General features: G+C 42.0%; 2 protein-coding genes and 1 long non-coding RNA gene across 16 annotated transcripts in view; 1 reads left to right on the top strand and 2 right to left on the bottom strand.

Moving 5' to 3' along the window:
- The window catches only part of LOC6506624, an 85,065-nt gene extending 63,884 nt beyond the window's left edge, over window positions 1–21,181 (top strand). For 6 of the 14 annotated variants that reach the window (XM_044714607.1, XM_032453999.1, XM_032453996.1 and 3 more), the window contains 12 exons: window positions 2,886–3,118; window positions 5,917–6,087; window positions 7,123–7,317; window positions 7,389–7,497; window positions 9,449–9,628; window positions 9,695–9,832; window positions 9,895–10,052; window positions 10,114–10,497; window positions 10,567–10,789; window positions 10,913–11,186; window positions 11,496–11,599; window positions 18,079–21,181. In XM_044714607.1, coding sequence (XP_044570542.1) covers window positions 2,886–3,118; window positions 5,917–6,087; window positions 7,123–7,317; window positions 7,389–7,497; window positions 9,449–9,628; window positions 9,695–9,832; window positions 9,895–10,052; window positions 10,114–10,497; window positions 10,567–10,789; window positions 10,913–11,186; window positions 11,496–11,599; window positions 18,079–18,164 — 2,255 coding nt within the window. In that variant the 3' untranslated portion in view covers window positions 18,165–21,181. Of the gene's footprint in view, window positions 1–2,885; window positions 3,119–5,916; window positions 6,088–7,122; window positions 7,318–7,388; window positions 7,498–9,448; window positions 9,629–9,694; window positions 9,833–9,894; window positions 10,053–10,113; window positions 10,498–10,566; window positions 10,790–10,912; window positions 11,187–11,495; window positions 11,647–11,697; window positions 13,891–18,078 lie in introns of those variants that run through there. The other 8 variants (XM_032453997.1, XM_032454000.1, XM_032453993.2 and 5 more) reach the window with 5 other exon arrangements.
- On the bottom strand, window positions 17,014–17,383 carry LOC116655775. The gene is made up of 2 exons (XR_004310826.2): window positions 17,266–17,383; window positions 17,014–17,201 (listed from the first exon to the last, which is right to left on the bottom strand). It is a non-coding gene; the product is annotated as an uncharacterized LOC116655775 (long non-coding RNA).
- Window positions 21,182–21,865: 684 nt separating the features above from the next.
- LOC6493320 (dnaJ protein homolog 1) lies at window positions 21,866–23,928 on the bottom strand. The gene is made up of 2 exons (XM_001957482.4): window positions 23,609–23,928; window positions 21,866–23,310 (listed from the first exon to the last, which is right to left on the bottom strand). The coding sequence occupies exon 2, from the start codon at window positions 23,289–23,291 to the stop codon at window positions 22,227–22,229; it is 1,065 nt and encodes a 354-aa protein (XP_001957518.1). The 5' UTR covers window positions 23,292–23,310; window positions 23,609–23,928; the 3' UTR covers window positions 21,866–22,226.
- Between the last annotated feature and the right edge of the window lie 456 nt (window positions 23,929–24,384).

The following is a 24,384-nucleotide window of genomic DNA, read 5'->3' on the forward strand; positions in this document are numbered from 1 at the left end:
AATTTGGGGCATTTTTAAACATTTAAGAGAAGGGTGAACCGCAGGCAGCATTCATCAGCTACTCGCACAACAAAAGCATACTAATCACGGCTATGGTTACGGTTCCGTGTCCGTATCCGTGTCCGTGTCCGTGTCCGTATCCGTGTCTGCATTGGTCTACGGCTCTGGTTTCATGAGCCTTGACGTTGAGGTGTGGTCTCTTTTCAACACCCCTCCTCCATTGTACTTCTCTCTTTCTCCCCGTATGTGTGTGTGAGAGTGTGTGTGGAGGGGGTGGGAAGGATGTGGGTGATTGTGGTTGTGTGGAGCAGGAAACGAAAAAGCGCATTTCCGGGCATGCATGCGAATTTGTAAAGTTCATTAAAGTAATTTATATTTTTTTTCCACATTAAATGCTGGGCTCTAGAAAACAACCAGAGAAAGAGATGACAATATGGTGGAGGTGAGAGAGAGGGGTATAGCGTGTACAACAACAATTACATCAATAAGTAAAGAGGGAAAGGGATGGGCTGTCGTCGTTTCGCAACAACCAACTACATAATTACAGGATTACAAACTGCAGCCGTACAAACACACACTACCACACTCCTACTACCCTCCCACACCAACACACCGACACACACACGCTGCACTGCACTCAAAAAGCCGAAGTGGCTAAGAACACAAAACAATTAAAACCAACAAACGCAACAACAGCTACAACAACAAATACAACAACAACTACTGTTGCAAATGTGTGTTGTACACAAAATGAAACTTTTTTGTTGCGGCAAACAATTAAAAGGCACAGAGCGAACACTAAAAAAGAATTAAAATAAAAAATCCAGCAAACAAAACAAAAATTGTTGCAGAAATTAAACGACTCTCTCCATATAATATACATACATACATACATGCATATACATATGTGTGCGTATTAATATTTATTTCTCCATTTTGTTTTTTTTTTTTTTTGACACACATCCTGATGGCTGGAATGAAGGGGGGAAGTTAAAGAGCTCAGCGGGCATAAAGCCTCTGGCATAAAAGGACTTGCAAAAATTATTTCAAAAAAATATTTTTAAATCAGAGGTAGATTTCCCAATAAAAGCCACCATTTTTCAATCAATCGATACGTTCGACCATCACATTCTGTCCAATTAGTTGTATTAAATTACCAAAAAAGTAAAAAAAAAAAATTCAACAAACTAGCAAGAGTTGAATTTCCGGCAAAAAACTCCGGCAAACATTCAAAGGATCATTAGCCCCCAGGGGGTAAGGAAACTATGCCAGATAGTGTCCTGGAAACCCTTGGAAAATGTGGCCAAAAACTTAAGGACTTCTGGAGCGTATCTTCTTGCCATAAACAAGGGGCAAGTCTTACTTTATTTAAAGCCACTAAAACTGGCAAAGTTATTTCCCATCGACAAATTCGGCTTGGCACGTCCACGAGTTATTAGCTCGGTTTTTGGCCCAGGACCCAACGTCCTAGGACTACGACTACGTGCTACGGGCAAAGGACACCACAAACTGAAATTTATAAGACGGCAATTTCCAATAACTACACACATACACTGCCACACACTAAGAGTGTGTGTGGTGTTAGATTTTAGAGAGAAAACGTTCTCGTAAAATTTGTTGCCATGTCGGGGTACAAATTTGCATGTCGGGAGAGACCCCAGGACAATGCCAGGAGGACTCAACTGAAAAAGGAGGTGGCTTGGTGTTCAAGGACATGATTTTTAAATGCTACCCGGGTGCCGGAAAACTACTTTTGGAGCGACTACAAGCCGCAAACACATACAGTGGTTTATAAAAATATATTGTCAGGCACTGCAAGAATATATTGAAAAGAAAATATATAATTTAAATATTATACAAATTAAAATAAAATTATAAGTAATTTTTTATTATTCAGAAACTATTTATATTTTAGAATGTAAAATATTCAACACTTCGAATAGAAACTAAAAATGTTTAAAAAAAACTTTCCAAAAAAAAAGGGGTAATAACTTTTGAAATAGACTTTATTAAAAATCCTTTCTGATTTAGAGCAGTACTATCTAGTTCAGAGTAGTACCCTTTAAAAACTTCTTCCTAATTCCCAAAAAAAACAAAATATTTCCCAAAACTTTCAAGATACATAGGTAAGCCATAACTTTCTAAACTTTTTAAATGGACTTTATTACGAATAGTTTCTAAGCAGAGCTTCTTTCCAAGTTGGCCAGTCAACTTTGTGAAACTTTTTTGTTTTTAGCCAAAAAAAAGTATGGCAATTTTTAAGACTTGACTGGGTTTTTCGGAAACATGAGAATATTTGCGTGTATCTTTTTCTGAGAAATAGTTGCAAGATTAAAAATTCCTAAAATAGTTGCGGTGGCTGTTGCTGTTTTTTTGGCGAGTGCAAGGCAGCTTGTCTGTGAGTTGGCCTCATATGTATGGGCCATAAATTTTTTTCTTAAAACGCTCGGCACTGTCTATGGCAGTGAGTGTGTGGCACACGGACGTTGTGGCAAACACATTGCAGCAATAATCATTACGGCTTGTTGTTGCCGTAGCTTCTGGCTGTTTTTTGTCGTTATTACTTTCGGCTTTGAGCTGCCACAGGAGGTATGGATGGGGAAACTGTAAGTCCCAGAGAGCGTGCCATTTTTGTGCCAGTATTAAAATTCCTTCATTCACTTTTTACGGCACAAACATGGAATTTAAAATTAACAAGCAACAAATAACCGAATAAAGAGCCTTGCGCCTTTTTATCGATATGTGTGCCGAAAACTCTGAACTAATTACAAGAGCCAGGCTGCCAAGCTTCCACACAAAAACAAAAACAAAAACTAATAATAATAATAATAAAAGTAGTCATAATAATAATACTTAATCACAACATTCGCTTATCTCCTTTCCAGATGGCACTAGCAAGGATTTGTACTCGCCGGAGGCGGAGAGCTCCCCGGCCCCCTCGTTCATGGATCCTGCCGCCATGGCCGCTCAGCTGGCTGTGGGCGGGGTCGTGGGCGTGGGCGGTGGCGGAGGAGTCGGCGGTGCAGGCGGCATGATGGTTGGTGGACTGGGCGTGGCCAAGCCCACATCCCGGACGAGCAGCTTTGAGATTGAGAATCTACTGAAGACCGCGGAGCAAGTAAGTTAGCAGTGCCGGTGTGGGCGGTGGGATGGGATGGGGTGGGGTGGGGTAACCAAACGCAAAACACAACCCTCTCTCTCTTGAATCGAGTACCCCCGCACTGTGACCCCCTTTAGTCCATTCCCCCCCCCTTTCCACCAAAATCATCCCACAGGAACTTGCCACTTGGAAGGCAAATCAAATTGCTTTGAACTCGCAAAGCGGAAACGGAAACTATTAAAACGAGCGCCAAACACGAAACACGAAGGGGTTGTGTGGGCGGGGCAATGGGGTTGCACTTTCTGCTGCCGTTGTTGCTAGTCCTGTTCCTGCTCTCGTCCTGCTCCTGCCACTTCCCAATGAGCACTTGTGATTGAAATGTGCACAAATTGAAATTTGTACAAAAAGCTGTGGAATGGAATACACTTAGCTGGAGATTCCGTCCTGCTGGATTTTTGGGCCCCAGGGCGTGTCTCGACACATCTCAAGATGTCATGGCAAATTTGGCCTATTGGGTTGCCAAGACGAGAGATTCTAGCCATTCGGGCAGCTAGCCAGGCCGCCATCCAGCCATCCAGCCACCAAACAATAAACGTCCCACAGATACCAATGTGACGGGGCATAAAAATATCAAGGATATCTATATCTGTATACTATATATATATATATCTATATATATATATGTATGGAGGACAACAGACATCAGACTGAGGACTGGGACAGATGGAACAACAAGCAAAGATGCCACAGAATGCACTTTGTTTTCTGGATATGCTTTCCCCAAGTGTGCTCGAAACTGGCAGAAACCCACTTCATTTAATGATACTTGAACACTGTGACACACAAACACAGTGAACACTGTGCTGGTTGGAGCCAAAAACGGGGGGGGAGGGAGCTTGTGTTATATAAGGAATCCTTTTAATTCAAGTTGACATTTCACACAGGACGACAACGGGGGCAAAAAGGGCGAAACAGAGGAACAGAGTGGGGGGGCAGACAGGGAGGCAGAGGGAGGCTTGGTGCTAAATTCAAGACATTTTCAAATTTTTCATCTTTGGGCCAGGCCAGAGGCAACAATGTGGGCACTCAGCGGTGCAGTAGCAGCAGCAGCAGCAGCAGCTCAGCCAGAAGCTGCCACACAGATGTTGCACCTGCCGGCCACACCCACTTTTTGGGTTGGCTTTTGGGTCGCTGCGACAGCGACTGCAACTGCGGCTGTGGCTGAGACTGCGGCTGAGGCTGAGGCTGCGGCGTCGCTTATGCAAATCAGAAGCGCAGCTCGGCGGAGAGCAGTGGCGTAAAAAAAGCAGAACAATAAAACAGTTAAAAGTAGACAAGAACAAGCTGCACAGGCACGAAGGAGAAAGAGCAGAAGGCGAGGGCACCAACAATACACAAAGTGCAACTGCATAAAAGTGAAATGTCTTTACAATGCCAGCCAGCAGAGGGGCGGCAGTGGCAGAAATAGCGGTAACAACACCAACAAACAATGACAACTGCAATCGCAACAGGGGAGCAAGAGGGACAGGCAGAGTGGGGCCTATAAGGAGGTTAGGGGCTAGAACGGGAGGTGGCTATGTAGGGCCTAGTGATGGTAGCGTGACAAACGGATTTAGCAAATGTCATCGAAAGAGATGGGTAAACTGCCCTAAAAAGTAGGCAATAATTAACTGCCTACACGGCGGATACTTAACTTTTCAGAATATTTGAAGAAATCATATCCAAATCAAAGGAAAAATATAATTCTTAAGCATATAAACACTAACTATCTAAATTTAAAAGTGTATACCTACCATTTACAGTAATTCAAGTTATATTTAAAGCTCTGATGGTGCCACAAATTCGACACAAGTTTAAGACCTTTTTGTTTTTTTTGGTTTTAGGTTGTAGGTTGTGGGTTGTTTGCTTAGGCATTTGTGTACAATGCAAATTCATTTGACGCTCCTCTGACTGAGTCAATTTATTAGAACTGCTCCATTTAACACTTTTTCTCCGTGTTCTATGTGTTCTATGTGAGGAGCGAGTAGTTGGAGCAGAAGAGCTGAACAAATAAATAGAAGAAAAGTCAAGGAGAATCCAGGGCCAAACACCACAACGTCTTAATGCGAAACTAGAAAGGGTGGCGTCTGTCGGGAGATCTTCTCCGCCCCACACACATGTACTGTGAAAAGAGGGATGTGTGTGTGGGTGTGTAACGTGTCTGTGTGTCAGCCGTCAAGCGTCAACTGTCAGTGCCAAATGTGCTTGTAACCGCAGCAAGCAAATGTGCTGGGCTGTCTGTGCTGGGTGGGTGGCTATGGCTATGGCTAGGGCTTCAGACCCACAAACACTTTGGCCGCAACAACAGCAGCTAACGGCAACTTGGACAAGGACGTGACAGTCATTTAGAACCGCAGCTGTCTTCCCCCTAAAGTGGCCGCGAGCTCTTGGCCACGCCCACACATATAACCCTTTTACGCCTACGCCCCACCCTTTTTATACTTATTCACCCCCAGCCCACCCCCGATTCCTTGATATTCAAAAAGAAAAAGAAGAACTATCGCCTGCCTTATCTGTATCTCTCTTTCATGGCTAACTTCATTTTTATTTATCGTCATTTATTTCGGTAACTCCTTTTTCATGGTCTCGCATCTCTTTATGTTCTTTTCTTTCGTTTTGGTTCTTTTTTGTGATCCTTTCGTTTCACGAATCTCCTAATCATGCCAACAAATTCAACACAAAACAACAATAACTACAATATATAACAACACAACAACATAACTACTGAAACAACAACTACAACTACAACTTGAACCTGACCTGTGAACCGTGTTAAGGTTACCGGATTTTGTCGTTCACCCCAGGAAACACGCAAATCGAGCCCCACCGGCTCGGTCACATCATCGGTCTCGACCACGGCATTAACCCCATCACGGCAGCTGACCGATGCGGAGAAGTTGCGCAAAGTCGTCATGGAATTGGTGGACACGGAACGGACCTACGTCAAGGTAAGTCAGCACTGAGAAAAATTTTATATACATAGGTATTAGAAGTCTATAATTAATATCTTTAAGATCTATCTTATATAGTATCGGAGATATATCAAGAATACTTGGCTGTAAAATATCGCGAGCTGGAAATCACAAACCTTCCTATTATAATTTCTATTTTAATTAAAATAAAAACCTATTTTTAACAGTGCACACAGCATAAACTTTAATGCAAATCCCAGCATCGACCACTGACTTTTCTTCATTAGAGTCTGGTTGCGGGGCGGTCGGTCTGTCTGCAATTAAAAATGCAAATTTTAATCCTTTAACTGTGTCGCTACGCTTCTGTTCGTCGTCCTGTTTTCTGTTATCCCGCTCCTGCGGATTCTCCTTGTTTCCCATTTCGCTTTCTTTTTTTTTTTTTTTGTTTTAATCCAACTCCAAGTCTGGTTTGGTTTGGTTTTCGTTTAGTTTACTTTTGGCCCGGACCCAGGAAGCATACAAATAATTATTATAATTTAGAAATTATGTAAAGCGCCGCGGCGCTGCGGCCCAGCGACGAAGTCGAGGCGAAGGCTCCGGGTCTTATCTGTGGAGAGTGGTGAGGGGCTATGCTCCTCCCCCTCCTCCTCTTCCTCCTCCACCCAAAAGCCATACCGCCAGACCGCCCCCCTATCGCCCGGAAGTATTGTTCCAAATGAAAGCGCGCGCCTGTGGCTATGCTACAGTATTTCTCGACTCTTTTTTGTTTCATGTCCTGCGCCCAACTGGCACAAAACTAAAAAGTTTCCACCAACCAAGCAGAACTGCCGGCCAACTCCGCCGGGAATTGTTGTGGCCAAGATGGGCCAAAAGTGGGCGGTGGATGGTCGTTGATTTTTTAATTTAATTTATGCATTTTTGTTGCTGCCCTGTGTCCCGTGTCCTGTACTTTTCCTACTAAAAGTATTTCCGCTATCCAGCCATAAAGAACTCGTATTTTAACTTTTATTGAACGACAGGAAGGATATGTACATATACTAAGGCAATAATCCATTTTGAATCATATTACAGCATCTGAACAATTTGCTGGAACACTATCTGGAGCCGATGAAACGCGAGACATTCCTCTCGAATGCCGAGATAAACGCTCTTTTCGGAAATATCCACGAGATCGTAACATTCCAGCGGCAGTTCCTGCAGAACCTCGAGGAGTCCCTCGATCTGGAGCCGGAGTTCAACAAGTTCGAGCACTGCGGACAGTTCAGGGTGAGATATACTTTTAAATAAAGTATTTCATAACTAGATTTACTTAATAACATTACCATTTACCTTTAAAGAATGTATTGTTCGCGATTGGATCGGCCTTCCTGTACTATGTCAACCACTTTAAGCTATATTCCTCGTTCTGTGCCAGCCACAGCAAGGCGCAGAAGGTCCTGCATCCAAGTGAGTATTCATCCTTGTCAGCTCAAATCCCCCAGACAAATCAAATTCCGGTACAGAAAGGAATTCATTTACATACATCAGGCGAACGACAGTGGTGTCCAAAATCGAGAAATACCTACCAGGATGCCACGATAAAATTCTAGCAAATCATGGAAATTTTCAGCATTAACACCATTAGGGGGGGAATTGATTTGCATATTTTAAAAACAGTCAACAGCATATTATAATTGGCCGTTAACACTATCCAGAGTTATATCCTTAAACTCTATAGTTTTGATACAGTTGGTACCAATTAAAAGCGACCGACCAAAGACTTCAATTAAAAGTTTCTTCATTGTGAAAATTGAAATTATCCAGTGACTTACACTCGCGATACGCACTGTACATGCGTGTGCCAGGGCCTGGGCATATATTTTCAACTATTGCAATTTGCAATCAGCGTCAAGCGTCAAAGTCTATTTGAGTTGTGAGTTTTGAGTTGAGCAAGAAACTTGTAAAAGTCAAACAACCGAAGCAAACCGAACTGAACCCACAGACCGAACAATTGGCAAACTATTCGCTTCAATTGTGCCACGCCCCCGGTGCCACACCCCTGGCCTACACTTTAAAATGATTTGCAAGTTAAATGAATAATTACAACCGCAAATGCCGACGACGACGACGACTATGACGTCGAGGACGACCCCCGTGGAAACCGCAACTAAAGGCAAAATTTTCATCGTGGGTGGATGGGGTTTGCTTTTCGGAGCGAGGGGTTGCAAGTAGTAGGGTTGGGGGATGGAGAGATGGATGGGAGGTGGCAACCAGGCAGCAGCATATTCATATTCATGCCAAGGCAGCAGCGGCAACTGTCAAGTATCTTTTGTTAATTAAACTTGTAGAATTATGACACGCTTACAAATGGCGACCCAAAACTATGCCAGAGCTCCGCAACTTGTGCGGCTGGAAGGAAGGGGCATGGAGCTACCTTCAGGAGGAGTACTCCACCCACTCCACCCCACTAAGCTGCTTGCAGTGAGGCGGATAAAAGGCTGTGTCGTCGGTTAGGAGAGCTGCCACAGCGCGACAACATGTCATAATTAAATTAGACTTAGTCTAAGCTTAAAAACACTCCAGCAAACAGATGGAAAAAGGTGGCACCAAATCCCAGCCACCCTGTTACCCTGCATCCTTGCACCCTTTTCGAGCTTGCCACATTGATTGATGCTGCCGTTGGATGGGATTGTAGCTAATCAAAAGCGTTGAAGCTAAAAAATGTATGCGCAATATTTGCAATCAATGAGTTAAGCTCAGCTCAGCGCAATGGGTGTAGTCAAGGTAACTGGGGACGAGGGCAGGACCTGGAGCAGGAGCAGGAGAAGGAGCAGAAGCATCATCCACTTGAGGGTGGCTCCACGCCCGGCTGTTGCATGAAATTTTATGCAAAAAGTTGAAAGGATAATTAATTATAGCAAGAAGTGCACTTAAGTGCCTTCGTTACGTGCAAGAGCAGGAGATTCCATGGCTAGGGGAAGGAGGTACGAGGAGGACGAGAAGGAAGGAGTAGGAGGAGCTTGTCAGGCTGGCAGAAGGACAAGCAGCCAGCGACAGACGCTATTAGACGTAAATCCGTTCCATCCGCTCCATCCACTCCTGTTGCAGACAGGCTTTGACTTTGCCTTTTATCAAAAGCTGGTCCTGGTGCTGGTGCTGGTGCTACTGCTGCTGTTGCAGCTCGCCTGACAATAAGAACAAGTTAATGACATTTTCTTGTCGTAACGGCATATCCTTGTGCCTGTCCCGTCCTTCAATCTCTAATGGGCATCACCGTAGCAATTAATTACACTCCAACTGCGACTCCAGCGAACAAAACGAACGTCCATTGAAATCGAATCATTTGGCAAATGTCTCAATTTGCATTTCAATTGCTCTGCAATCCTGCAATAACCCCATCCATTCCATTCCTCTCCAGATGAAGGCAATCACGCCCTGCAGGAGTTCCTTGCTGCCCGCAATCCCAAGCAGCAGCACAGCAGCACCCTGGAATCGTATCTGATCAAGCCCATTCAGCGCATCCTCAAGTATCCTTTGCTACTGCAGCAGATGCGCAATCTAACCGACTCCCGGGCCGACGAGCACGTTCATCTATGTGGTGAGTATATATGTCGGTGGGTCATCCGGTGATGGCATCTAATCCGCTCATCCCCTACACTTGCAGAGGCTCTCAAGGGCATGGAGAAGGTGGCCGAGCACATCAACGAGATGCAGCGCATCCACGAGGAGTACGGAGCCATCTTCGATCACCTGTTCCGACAGCACCAGAAGTCCTGCAAGCAGCCCATCGACCTGAGTCCAGGTAGGATCAAATTATTAATTATTATCCTTGTGATCCTTGTCATTCCTGTGACCTGTCTTTAGGAGATCTCTTGTACTATGGCGGCGTGGAATGGCTTAATATTTCCGATTTTCTGGGCAAGATCAAGAAGGGTCTGGAACTGCATGCCATGTGCTTTGTTTTCAAGTCGGCGGTGGTGTTCCTATGCAAAGAGCGACTGCGTCAAAAGAAGAAGCTAATGGTGGGATTTCAAAAATAGAATTCCAAAAAATATATATTTATTTTCTTAATTTCGTTTTCAGGGAGTATCCAGCAAGAATGCCACTAATGAGGTGGAGATCATACGCTACCAAGTGCTCATTCCGGTCACCGAAGTCCAGGTCCGCGCCAGCTCGGCCAAGGATATGGACTCGCACTTCCTGTGGGAGCTCATCCATCTGCGCTCCCAGCTACAGCGCCGTTCCGAGAAGGTCTACGTGCTGTCCAACAGTACCGCTGATTTTAGGAACGCCTTCCTGAAGACCATACGCCAGATAATACGGGAGAGCGTCCGGAATATGTCAATTCCGATGAAGAACTTTGGCGGCAGCTCCGGCTCCGTCTCCGGCCACTCCTCCCAGGGCGGCATGGGTGGCATGGGCGGCTATGCCGGCAACTCACAGACTCTGGAGCGACCCAAGCAGCAGGTTGGTATCGACATCATCATACTTATATGTGGAGTATCCTTAAATCTGCCTTTTATATCCTTTTTACAGATCACCATAGTTCATGGATCGCACACTCTGGGCAAGCCGAAGAAGAAGTCCGGATCGCAGCGCCACTCGGCTGGGAACATCGACTATGACAACTTGTCGGGCAGCCAGGAGGCTGACGACTTGCCGCCCAGCGTCGGCGTTGTCCACTATGGCGCCGCCCACGTGCAGCAGATGCCGCCGACAGGCTTCCGAGGTCGCAGCAAGACGGTGGGCGATGTGACAGGTAAGAGCTGCCACGCCATTGTGTGTTTAGTTAATCCCTCCTGATCCTGTCGAGTCAATTGCTAACAATGTCCCTGCTATGTCACCCCGCATTCCGTATCATCCAACGCGTTTTGCCATAAAGAAATCACTTGCTCCTCCTTAGATCCCCATCAGCAGCAGCAGCAGCAACAGCAGTTACAGGCTCAGCCAGACCACGCCCACGCCCACCCCCGCCCCCATCCACATCCAAGGGAGCCACCGCCACCACCCATCCGGCAGCCGCATCTGCACCACCACAGCTCGGACATCGAACGGATCGATCCGGGGACGAAGTCAGAGGGCGAGGAGGACTCGCAGCAGGGCACAATCAGGCCCAAGGCCACCCTGGGGCGCACGCCCAATCACCTGACACTGAGGTGAGTCCTTTGATATTCTTTCATATAATTACTAACTGGTATTCTGCTGACTAACTGGATGCTAAAGGCTACTAAACTAAAACTAATATGCTATTAAAAAATAATAATAATTCAAGACAATCTTAGTTATTAAATGAAATCCAAAATAGAAGATAAATATCCTTCCAACAGTCCTCTAAAATCCGGTCAGTCAGTAGATACCCAGTAGAGAGAAAAGGAGTAAGCTCGACTATTGCTTGACCCTGTGTATTTCTGCATCTCTCCGCTGCCGCCAACTCATCCGACCTGATCTGATCTGAACCGAACTAGCACCACATCCACGCTCTCGGTGGGCAGCACCGGCAGCCAGGCGCGCCTGATACAATCGTCGCACCCGCCGGCCAGCTACCAGCCGGTGCTGATGAAGGACCTAGGTAAGCCCAGCCCGGATGAGTCGGAGCTCGAGAATAACGAGAATCAAGTCGATATTGAAAGGCAAAATAGGAAATATGATACCGAAACCGAGATCGAGTCGGAGTCGGAGGTGCATGCCGCCCAAATGGCGGCCTCCTTTAATTTAAGTCTAGGCAGTAGTGGTAGCTTGTTCGCCTCCGATCCTAGAGACAGTCAGAATCAGAACCAGAACCAGAATCAGACCCAATCCTATAGCCGTATCCTAACCCACACCCTACATCCTTCCCCGCGCCATTCGCCGCGACAATCGCCGCGTCAGTCGCCCAAACAGGAGATCGAGGTTATCGAGATTTTTGAGAGCGAGGCGGAGCGACTGGCCGCCTCCCAGCAGGTGGCCGTCGTCCACCAGCATCCGTCAGGGAACCAGGCCAGGGAATCGTCCCATAAGTCGCGACGTGACCGAAACACTGACCCAACCGATACGGACGCCACTTCACGGTACATGGACAAGCATCTCAGCGACTTGGAGCAGGAGAATCTGGTGGATTCGGGAACCTGCGATATAGTTGCCTATATGGCCAGTCTGCGGGAGAAGACCTTTGACCCGCAGGACTTGGCCGAGGAAGCAGCCGATCAGCAGCAGAACGACTCAAGTCTCTCCCCGGAGCCGCAGACGGTGGTGGAGAACACCCAACAGACTGTGGTGGTGGACATCGAATCGCCATCTCGCCCAGCCACGGAATCGGATAGTACAGGCACTACGACCGGACCCTCTGAGAGATCAGGAGATGAGACGGAGGAAGAGGCCACCAGCTCGTTGGCGTCGCACATTGTCGTGATCGACAAGAAGGTGGACAAGATCTTCAAGGCCAAGTCGCCGGAGCGACCAGCCTCCACGAAGGTCAAAGGAGGCAGGCGGCAGATCTACATTTCTCCGGACCGCTGCAAGTCCCAGGGCAGTTCGCCGGTGCGGATCATCAAGATAAAGTCGCCCAGGTCGAGCGTCAGTGAGCAGGGTAAGAGATTGAGTGTTTCCTCCTCCTCGAGAGACAACTCGCAGGATCGGCTGTCGGCCGGCAGGAGGACGCCCAGTCCGCGACGCTCCTCGGAGGGTGGGGGCATATTGAAGCACACGACTGCCCCGACATCGGGCATCCTGAAGCCTCCATCCAGCCCGGCCAAGTCCAAGAGTCCGGACAGGAGCTGCCTCAAGAAGGGCGGACCATCGCATGTGTGCAGCGTGGAGACGCTATCGCCGCACATCTCTCCCAGGAGCAGTGTGGATCACTTATCGCCGGACAGGGCCTCATGTCTGCGGCACTCGCCCCGTAGCAGCTTCGACAGTCACGGCGGCTCGGATCACAACCTGGATGTGCCGCATGGCAGCCGGAAGAGGAGCATGTCGGCCCACGGAAGCTTTGAGACGGGAACCGGCCGATCAAGGAACCAGGAGACCTACCAGTATTATCCGGTTTACGACAACCAGACCTGCAGCGATCACTATGTGGCTGCGGCGCCCAGCGGCCGATACGCAGGCGGTGGCCACGGACACGGACATGGACATGGAAGGAGCAGGCTGAGCAAGTCCTTGGAACGGTCGACATCCAGAGATAGCACCACGACCAGCAGCTCCTACGGCCACCGGGCCTACGGAGTGTCCCCCGATCGGAGCTATGTGGTCTACAGCTCGGGTCCACTGAGATCCCAGTCGGCGGAGAATACGTTCTCGCAGCCCATCTACGATCCCCTGCCCAGACATCCACCCCAGCCCATATCACAGCACCACCACCAGCCACCACCCATGCAGCAGATGCAACAACAACAGTACATGGGCTATGCCCCGGAGATGGGCGGTGGCGGTTATGGAGGCGGCGGAGGTTGCCCGCACGAGCCGCAGGGTTCTAGTTATCAGCTGAGCTCCTCGGCCCCGGAGTACACCACATGCATTGATTGTCTGTACCAGAAGAGACCCTCCTAGCATAAGTCCCGCGTGCGGCAGAGTCGCACGCGGAAGAAGACGCCCCGGGGCATGGTGGTGGTCAGTGCCCAGCCCACTGCCACCGGAGGCATTGGCTTTGTGCCCGAAATGGGGTCGACAGATCCGCCGGGCGGGTGTGTGGACTGCCATGACTACTTCGAGATTCATGTCTAAGGAACGGAATGAGACTAAAGATATTTGAAACCAAAGATAACAACCGACAACTGATTAACAACAACAACCCGAAATGCCTCAAGAAACTATGTAATTTTAAACCAAAACTCAGCTCAGATATACGTAAAGTCATACACAAACGAAAACTATAACCAAAAATAATCAAAAACCAACACGAACTTCCAAAACAAGGGATTGAAATTACTACCTAGCCTACAATATACACACATATATAATATATACAAAATCTATACTAGAGAAAAAAAAGCATCAAATTAATAAACCAAAAGAAGCACTTTAACTGAACAAAAATAATCCATATATCTCGTTGTATAAATGTTAGTTGTAAGTCACCCAAAAAACCTGAGGAAAGTTAGCTCTTTCGGCGAAAGAATAGTAATCAGAAGAGAGAGGGATAGGGGGAAGGAAACTCCAGGACTTCCAGGTTACGTAATGTATGTGGGTGTATGAGTGTATATGTGTGGGTGGGTGTATGCGTGCCACCATTTCCAGTTAATTATTTAAGTTGCAACGCGAACATTTCGCCGTGATTTACACACATGCACACTCAAACATTAGCAAACAAAATGGCGGAAGTTCCGCTCGCCTGGGGTGGCAAGTAGAAATATTACGTATACGCCGCGTTGCACACACAATACTCAAGTGCCGTAATTACGAGGGCAAACAACAGACGAAGGCAGAAAAGAGCAGCTAGCGCAACTGAAACTAAAGTTGAAATTCATACTCGCACTCAAGTAAACTACTAAGAGACATGCAGACACAAACAACAAATGGCAAACTCAACTTGAAACATAGATGGTTGGGGTGGGGGGAAAAAATAAGACAGTCAGGAGCCACGAGCCAGGAGCAGAAGCTTAATCCGGAAAAATAACAAAAAAAATAGAACCTAGAAAAAGAAAAGCATAACTCAGATGCAGGTGGAAAAGTTGAAGGGATGTCGCTAACCAAAGCGAAACTATGTCACTTATGCCACTGCCAGTGCAATTTTCAACCAAAAACTATGTCACTGGCAGTACTATTTCCGCATTTCTGCTCCTGATGAAATCAACAATTTTTAATTACCCTTTTCGGAACTAAATCCGAGTTAATGGATCTGCAACTGAGCTGAACACTTCATGGGTTAACATAACATTTACCTAAAAAAAAGAGTATACCTACAACGGGGATTATTTACATAAATCAAGTTAATCTAGAAAAGGAATATTTAAAAAAATAAAAAAAAAAACCAAAGACGGAAAATTAGTTAGAAAATTTTTGCAAAAAAGAACTACAGGAGATTAGCGTGGTGTGAGTGTATGTGTACCAATAATGTTGTGACAAATAATTTGCATATATGCATATGGTTTTTTATATGATTTTTGTAGATTTTTTTATAGATATAAAACAAATATACATAAATGCATATTTACAAGCCGAAAGGTCATTTTACGCATGGGTTTTCTGACATTTCCGATTCACAATCCAATTAAATCACAAACAAAAAAATACAATAAAAATACTGAAAATGATAATCGTAAGTCGTACCTCAATGTTCAGTAAATGGGTAATCAAAATATATATATACTAACTAAGTGACAGCAGAAAATTCCATATATACAAATGTGTAACCATTTTCCTCCATTTTAAAGACAAGGAAAGGTCAATCCAAAAAGCTCGCGACAAAAATTTCAGGTTGTTGAAACGAAAACTCAATGCAAACATAGTCAAAATAAATACGATTAAGCTTCAAGAAAAGTTTACAGTATAAACAATATACAGTTATACAGTTTACACTGGGCTTCATAGCAGCAAAAAATCAAAATAAGGAAAAAAAAACTATAAATCATTCCCGTAAAATCAAAATATACAAACATACATACATACATACATCGTAAATATGGAATAAACAAAAATAAGAAATACTATTACTATAAATACATATGCAGCATAAATGTTGAACAAAAAATGGTTATTCTCAAAATGAAAATGAAAATGAAAATGAAAAAAATATGTTATGCGAAAATAAAGGCAAACTAAATAGAGATAAGCGGAGACCGCAGCAGAACCTAAAACAAATATCAAATATAAAATTTAATCGGTAATCCATGTGAGTACAGACAACACACAGGAATCCACTGAGCAAACAAACCAAAAATCAACAAACTAACTTAAACTGAAAACTGAAAACTTGAAAATCAAATGCGTGAAAACTAACTAAAACGTACATACACACAACTAATAATGGAAAGCTCTAAAATAAATTGAACTAAACTAAAGCGAACGACTAAAGCAATTCAAATGCAATTAAATCGAATGGAATATGGATATATAGGCAAATAAACAAAATAAATACATATATTTAACAAAAAGGCACCCCGATAAGTATGCTATATTGACGGACAGGAACGGAAACCGTTCAACTAATCGAGTTTATGCAGCGATTTCCTGGCCCCAACCCCCTTTCTCGCATAGCCTTTGAACCTTTCACCTTTCGCCCTCTCCCTCCGACTAGTCCCCCCCCCCTCTCCAATTAGTTATGCATTTAAATTTGTTTAGTAGTTGCTAAGCAGGTAAGTGGTATACTTATTTGAAATTAGGCAAACGAAAGCTTGTTGTTGGAGCTAAGTACTTGAATTGAATTGAATTATTCATAAAACAATTTAACGGGTGATATTTGATTATCTTACATTTAATTATCTTAAAGATAAATCACAAATTATTTAAAATAAAGTATCGTATTCAGTTAGATATAGAAAATATGTGTATGTAAATCGGAGACGGAGCTACCTTAGGCATGTTAAGTTTGGAGGAATTTTTTTTTTTTATTGTTTTCCCGCCTATTCGATGTGTATCTGTTGTCTCTGTTACAAACACTTGATATTATTAGTTGGCATCGCTTGATAACAAATAAAAAATAATAAAAATAACTAATAACCAGTTTTCCTTTCAATTTGAACGTTTTGCATTTTCTCAAAGATTTATGAACGAAAAAAAAGAAATGGTCAAGAATGAAACTTAGAGTGTGCCTCTAGAGAGATCTATTGCCAAATCTTGTACTTCCAAATGACTTGCCAACAAAGTTTTTAGGCAATATTAAAGTACATTATAATCGATCTATATATATATATATTTATATATAACTATATATGTCTTATGGTTACACACACGTGCCCCACAAAGATCAACCATCCTGCCACCAGCCACTCACTTTTTATCCTTCCACCCAACCAACCAGAATTTATTCGGCAATATTTTTTCCACACATACACAACGCAACGCAAATTATTTTCCAGAAATTTCATTTACTCTCTTTTTCTGTACAACTTTTTGTGTGCCAAACTACAAAAACAAAAATACAAAAAATATATAAACAAAAATGTTGTAAAATTTAAATAAATTGAATTTTGTGAAACTCTCATCTACGCACAACTTTGTCCATCGTTTTGAATTACGCTCTTTGACTTTTGCATCTGGAAAACGAATTTCGAAATTAGAGGGCGGGTTAACTGAAATGCGAAACAATTTTAATTTCACCATCGAGGCCACTGCATTTTTCAAAATTCAATTAAATAAATCCCTTCGCCGCCCATATCCCATGTACATATACGAGAATATTTCATTTTTTAAATTTTTATTTCGAATTGGATCCTCCCTTGCCAGACACAAACGACAGAGGCAGAACGGAAAATGTTGGCATAAAATGCAAAACTCTCAATTGAAAATTCGGAATTCCAAATAGTTGTTAATAAAAGTTTTAAAAATGGAAAATAAAAAAAATAAACTATCGAAGAAGAATCGAAGGAGTTGAAAACCAAGCGATGTCAACATTTTAGCCAACACAACCCCACAACCCTGACCCCAACTCACCAGTATTAGTTGTTGAATTAGATTAGTTAATCACTCTTACTTGCCTTCCAACCAAAGTTCCCCGAATATATCGTATAGATAACCCCGCCTGAAGTAGTGCTCATTTAACATTAAACAATAATTAGTTTTGCTTATATTTTTTATCCGAATAAGGCGCCAAAAGCGCCTTCGCTTGCATGCTTTTTAATCTAAACCTAAATCCGAATTGGCCGAAAATTACTAATTGAGAAATCTATTTGACACTACTCTGTATATAGCCAACTGGATCCCTTTCCCCGCACTCGCTCTCTATCTCGCTTTCTAACTATCTTTTATCTGAATCTATATTTTATTATATGAAAACCAAAAAAAAAAACCAAACTATTTACAAATTAAGTTTTGCCAAAAACCAAAGCCAAAAAAAAAAACAAAAGGAAAATATTTCATATTTTTTCATATATGGTTTCCATTGTATCTTTTCTTTTCTTTCATTTATTGTAGGGTCCCCGGTGTGGAAACCACGAGACATGATAAATTTAGGCACAGATCCACAGTCAACAACCCGCAAAGACGATGTGAAAAATTAAATCAGAAAAAGCAAAACAAAACATTTAGTATCAAGCTAAGCAAGCATAAGAACTCTTAACCCAGCAACTTCAATACCTTTGTTCAATTTTCTTGTAACTTTTAACTAATCAAGTGTAAGGCAACAGCATCAGCAAAAAGCAGAAAGCAAAAAACCAATACCAATACCAAAAAGCAACAGCAACTGTTTAAAGTTCAAAGCAAAGCGAAGCGAATCCAAAGCATTTTTCAAGCTCAACTCGACGATACGAAGATGCATTTTTGAATCATCATCGAATCAGGTCCAGGCCATCGGTGAATGGATGTGGTTGGCTTTTGAAGAATGCTTGGCTTCGGTTTGTTTCATCTCTTTTTAAAAAGGATACAACATCGAAGAGTTTTTTTGTCGTACTTACGTTTACATTTTTAACAAGAAACAAAAAAAGAGATACTCGATATCTTTTTTTTTAGAAACAAATGAATATTTAACATAAAATGGAAACCCAAAAGAGAAGACTTTGATTTATATTGATTGTATTTAAAGTGCAAAACGTATAATAAAAGCATAATTAAAGCGAAGGATTTTGAGCAGATTTAATATGAACTAAGGAAAAAGATTAAACAAGATTAAGAAATACGAGAACAAATTCAAATGCATTTGTCGCTGAAAAGACTTGAAAGTAAATTTCGATTTAAATACATACATTTATTGAGAAGTAGACGATGACGGAACAGTCACAGAATCGAGAAGGGAAACCCGTAAAAAAAACAATTGAAACCATTGTATTTAGGCTTAGAGAATTTAAATTTAAAAAATGAAATAATAATAATAATAATAAAACGAGCAAAGAAAGTTGCGAAAAGTAATAATGTCAAATGCAAAAACAAGAGAAAACCAAAAAAAAGGGTTACATGAAAATTTTAGAAAATTAAGCCACAATACAAAAACACACACTGACGAACACTGAAAGAAATCAACACACTCGTAATCGTAATTAAACACAGAATTAAAATGAAAGCAGCAATGAAAAATGTTTAGTTTGTAGGAAGTACACTGAAAACAATGCGTACGGATACCATACAAAAACCACATACACAAAATAGCAAAAATTTAGTCAAAATGTTAAATGGTAAACAAAACAAAAAATACTATAAAAAACAAATACTAACACTAAAAAAGAAAAATGCAAAAATTCCAAACAATTAAATTGGGCTCTCAAGCCTTCAAGCAAAAACCAATCAGTAAGTCACAGATGAACAAGAAACCAATTCAAACTCACGTTAAAGGGGAAAACACACACACAAAAAATAAAATTAAAAAATTTATAAAAACAAGAAGAAAATATATAAGCAATCACGCAGACCCAAGGCAAACCCCTTTAGAAGAATTACAATAATAATTAATGAACTTCACTCCAAACATTTAAATGGAAAAAAAAGGAACGCCAATCAAGAAAGGAAACAGAGTTATAGAGAATCCCAGATCCCGACCCACGTCCCATAGACAAAGGCACACTTTTTGAGAACTCAATTACAAATGCGTTGGATTTATCTCAATCTCAGTCAATACACTATGGTTTTCATCTTTCGTAGGACGAATTTTTAGCAAATGAAGTAACAAAAAGAACTCAAATTTGTAGTCAATAACACAATAAAAATTCTACCGTATCGGAAAATAATAATTAATTGGTTGTGAATGCAGCTTGTATGTGTTAATTCGATTCAGGAACAAAGAAATCCCCAGAATTGCTGAACATTTTTTTTCTCTATTTTTTTTTGTCAGTGCACTTACAGACATTATTCGCGCCCATTCATAATTGAGATCCCCGAAAATTCCATTGAACCATATAGCAACAAATCGAAACATAATCAAAACATTTTTTAGGTTTCCAATCAAATTGAATTAAAAATATACAAAATGAAAACCTTAATTAAACAAAACGAAATTTAACTAATAGGATGATTAACAATTGAAACTACAGACCATAGTAAGCTAAAAAAAAGAATAAAAATAAAGAAAAGTGGAGTAAATAGAAATTCTAAATGTATACAACTGTCTAACGATAGATTTTTCGTCCTCGGATGAACGCTAATCAAACACAGGACGAACCAGGAGAAATTTACCAAATACCAAATCACAACATTTTAACATAATTTTTACAGTTTGTATAAGTTTGACAGACGTAAAATAATTAATAATAATTAATAAAAAAAATTATAAAAAAAGAAAGAAAAAAAAAACAACAGAAACTCAACCAGAGACGAAGCAGTCAGTTGGAAGACTTTAGCAAAATGAAATAGTTAAATTATGAAAATCATTTAATGGCGAATGAACAAAAGACGAAAGGACATTCGAAGCGGCGTGAAACTTTTTGTACGCATTTGACTATTTTTAATGCATTTTTATTAAATATATTTATAATATATACATAGTCACTATTGTACGAATGTTTGAGAGCCAAACAAAGTGTAATTATTCAATTAAGTTCACGTGCACACTGAATTGCACTGAAATCTCTTTTAACAAATTGTTATCGTATGTATTTACTTTGTTTGAGAAATAATTGTTAGTTGTCTCTTATCACTTTCCTTTTGGCAAAAGCAGGCAAGACAGGAGATTAGATAAGGGTAACGATTGCATATTGAATCCCATTTACAAGTCAGCGAGTTCATAATAAAACAAATCCAATAACAAAAGCAACACTGGAGAACGATTCTAGTTATTAACAATAAAAATCAGTAAAAATAAAATCATTAAAAATCAATTTTTATTGTAAAACATAATTAGCAGCTGCAACAAGACACAAAAAAAAAAACAAAAACAAATAAAATAAAAATCATGCAATGGATGTTAATACTTTTTGAGAACAAAACGAAAAAAAATGAAAATGCAAGAAATACACAATGATTATACATACATTTGCAAATGCAACTTAACACTCAACGTAAGGATAGTGAAAATGTGTGACAAACGATTAAATTACGACATCCTTTCGAAGTGAATACAAAACCAAAAATAAATTGTGAAATTTAAAAACCAGTTTTTGTCTTTTTAATCATTTACTTGGGGAAAATACTAATTTTTAAAATATGGATTTATGTATTTCTTCCTAGATTTTATCAACTCTTACAAGTTGATAGCGGAATTCCACATTTCTTCCTGAAAAAAACTTAATAAGCTTTAAAACAACATCGACCATCTAGAGAAAATATCGTATTCCAATTTTTACTGTAAATTGAAATCTTATGTGAAACATCATAATTGAGAACACAATATTTTACATAGCCTTTAGTATGTTACTAATTTCGTAGTTTAGTAACTTACTAATTTTAAAGAAAAGCTCTTACTGTAAAATAACTTATTCGATTGACATACGATATTTTTACATAAATGTGTTATCGATGAATGCATTTTACATTTTCGATATCATTATGCCGATATCGTTGTGTAAGCGTCTGGTCTCTCTAATAAATTCAAATAAAGCAAAATTTCAAAATTATAGATAACCAGACCCCAAACCACGATTTTCCTCTGACCCAGATAAATGCAATGTATTTTCGTATCAATAACTTTATTGTTAGACAGAATCAAATTGGTACTAAAACGTACTTTCTTTTTTTTTTTTGCTGATAGACTCCCGAGATTGTGGTATTTTGTGTGGGGGTGGGGAACAAATTTTGAATGGAATGCCAGAGTGGATGCGCTCTCTACAAAAACTGTGAGTTACTGTCAATTTATAATACCTTTTTATTTGCAGCTTTGGGATATATAAATATCAGGAGATTTAAAATACCAACCACATAATCGGGCGGTAGGCTAAATCTGGAATTGGGGTACTAGGTGTAATAGTAAATAGTCGATCAGTCTCGAACAGAACGGGCTACCGTCTGTTGCTTATGTGTTCTCTTCCCTATCTTATCTACCGTCTGCATCCTCGGCTATATCTACAGCAGTTCTATCTCTTGGCACACTATCTCCGTGCTCCATTGGTTCCGGTTAATGGTTAGGCATCTTAAAGTACATAAAATAACTAAACTAAACTTAGGCCTTAACTAAGCGCTAGGCTAGGCTAACATCTGGATGATTAGTTGGGCAGCAGCTCCGCCAGTTGATTCCGCAGACTGGGCGGCAGCGTGTCTGGGAACTTGATGTCAAAGGCAACGATCAGATCGCCGCGCCGCGATGGTTCTTTCGGGAAAGGCAGTCCGCGCCCGCTGATGCGCCTCGTTGTGGTGGGCTTGATTATCTCGTTCGCGGTGTTCACATGAATCCTATCGCCCTGCAGCGTCGGCACGTTGACAGGTGCACCGCACAGGGCCTGTTTCAGGCTGACCTGAGCTGTATACCTCAGATCGCTTCCCTCGCGCTTGAACTGCGAGTGTGGCTTGTCCCGGATGATGAAGATTATGTCAGCGGGTGTCTTTCCCGGTGCCCGGTCGCCCTCCTGGGGGAACGTTATCTTGGTGCCGGCCTTCCAGCCCGGTTTAACTGTGATGCTCAACACTTTCTCCTCCTTTTGGGATCCAACGTTGGTCGAGGCCATGCGCGATATCTTCATTTTCTTGGTACAACCCCTGTCCACCTCCTCCAGTGTCACATACAGGTCGTGCTCTATCGGCGGATCCTGTGTCTGTTGGCGCTTACGGCTAGGTGCCTGCGCGTTGAACGACTGCGATCGGAATGCTCCGGCCATCGGGTTGCCACCGAAACCTCCGCCAAACATATCATCGCCGCCAATATTCATGAAGATCTCATTGTGGGCACCGCCACCTCCGCCGCCGGCTCCGAACATGTTGTCGCCACCGCCGAAGAACACGCCGAAGGGATCCGATGACCCGAAGAACTGGGCGAATGTTGCTCGCGGATCGCCGTGGAACTGGTAACTGTAGCCGCCAGGCTGACTTCCACCATCTGGGCCGGGCATGCCGCCCTTCAGTCCCTCCTCACCATACTTGTCGAAGATGTCACGCTTTTTCTTGTCGGATAGAACTTCGTACGCCTCGGCGATCTCCTTGAAGCGTTCCTCGGCCTGTGGACTCTTGTTCTTGTCCGGATGGTATTTGAGCGCCAACTTGCGATAGGCCTTCTTGATCTCATCGTCGCTGGCCTTATTGTCGATGCCAAGAATTTTGTAAAAGTCCTTACCCATCTCTGATATTTGTTATAAGCTGTAAATGAAATAGAGCAGAGCGTTCGAACAGATTAGAATGAGTGTTTGTAGTACGACTGCTGTGTGCTGTGACAGTATTCTCGATGCCACGGTGGAAGCCGTGGAATTTGCTAGAAGCATGAGTTGTGCAACGACAATGCCGTGACGTAGCCATCGGATTTCGCCCCCTTGTTGCTGTTGCTGCTGTTCTCGAATGGAATTCGAGGGCGAAACACACAAGTCGACGCTCCCAGCCCACACAAAGGCATCAAAGTCATACAAATATGCTAATTCCAGATCCAAACTTTACAACTTACCTTAAAAAGAATGTTTTTTTTTTAACTCGAAACGGATGTCACCGTTGCTGCTACTTCTTTCGTTGTGTTCTTAGTTTTCCACTCAATTCGGTAATAATATTTATCTCCACAGATTATAAATATTGTTTATAGCGTTTAATCAATTGTTCTTTTCACTCTACTCTTTTTCTGCTTTCCACTCGCGTGGCTCGCCTTCTTTCGACTTGCTTTCTTTTGCTGAGAAATTTTGTGAGTTTGAGAAAAAAAATCTATGCGCACGCCTTTTATAGATTTTTTCGGTCTCATCGAAGCTTCTCGTCGTTTCTCGCGATTTAGGGTATTATCGGGAAGGAAATGCTGCTATCAATATATCGATAGTTTTTTAGTGGGACCTTATTTAGTGCACTGTGGGCTAAAAGTAAGGAATTTTCTTATTATTTCCTTTCATAATTAACCAATTTCTTATGTTTTCTATATTAAAATATTCTAAACTTCATTCAATGAAATCGTTTTTTTTGTTAAATTACCATACCTTATTTACCATGCCGCAGAGTTAAATAAAAAAGTTTATCACATAAATAAACTAAACAACAAACTAAAGTAAATAAATATAGGTAAACAATTCTACGCAAATATTTTAAAAATACTTGCAGTTTTCAATCTTTTTCTTTTCGTTAATATAAGCAGAGGAAAACGACAGACAGAGGAACAACAGACAGTGTTGCAAAGCGACAGAATAAATTTAAATTTGAATTTTCAAATCCTAGTCATTCTAAACGTGTTCAATATATCTTCAG

Source organism: Drosophila ananassae, chromosome 2R, assembly GCF_017639315.1.
Source record: "Drosophila ananassae strain 14024-0371.13 chromosome 2R, ASM1763931v2, whole genome shotgun sequence".
Taxonomy (NCBI): Eukaryota; Metazoa; Arthropoda; class Insecta; order Diptera; family Drosophilidae; genus Drosophila; species Drosophila ananassae.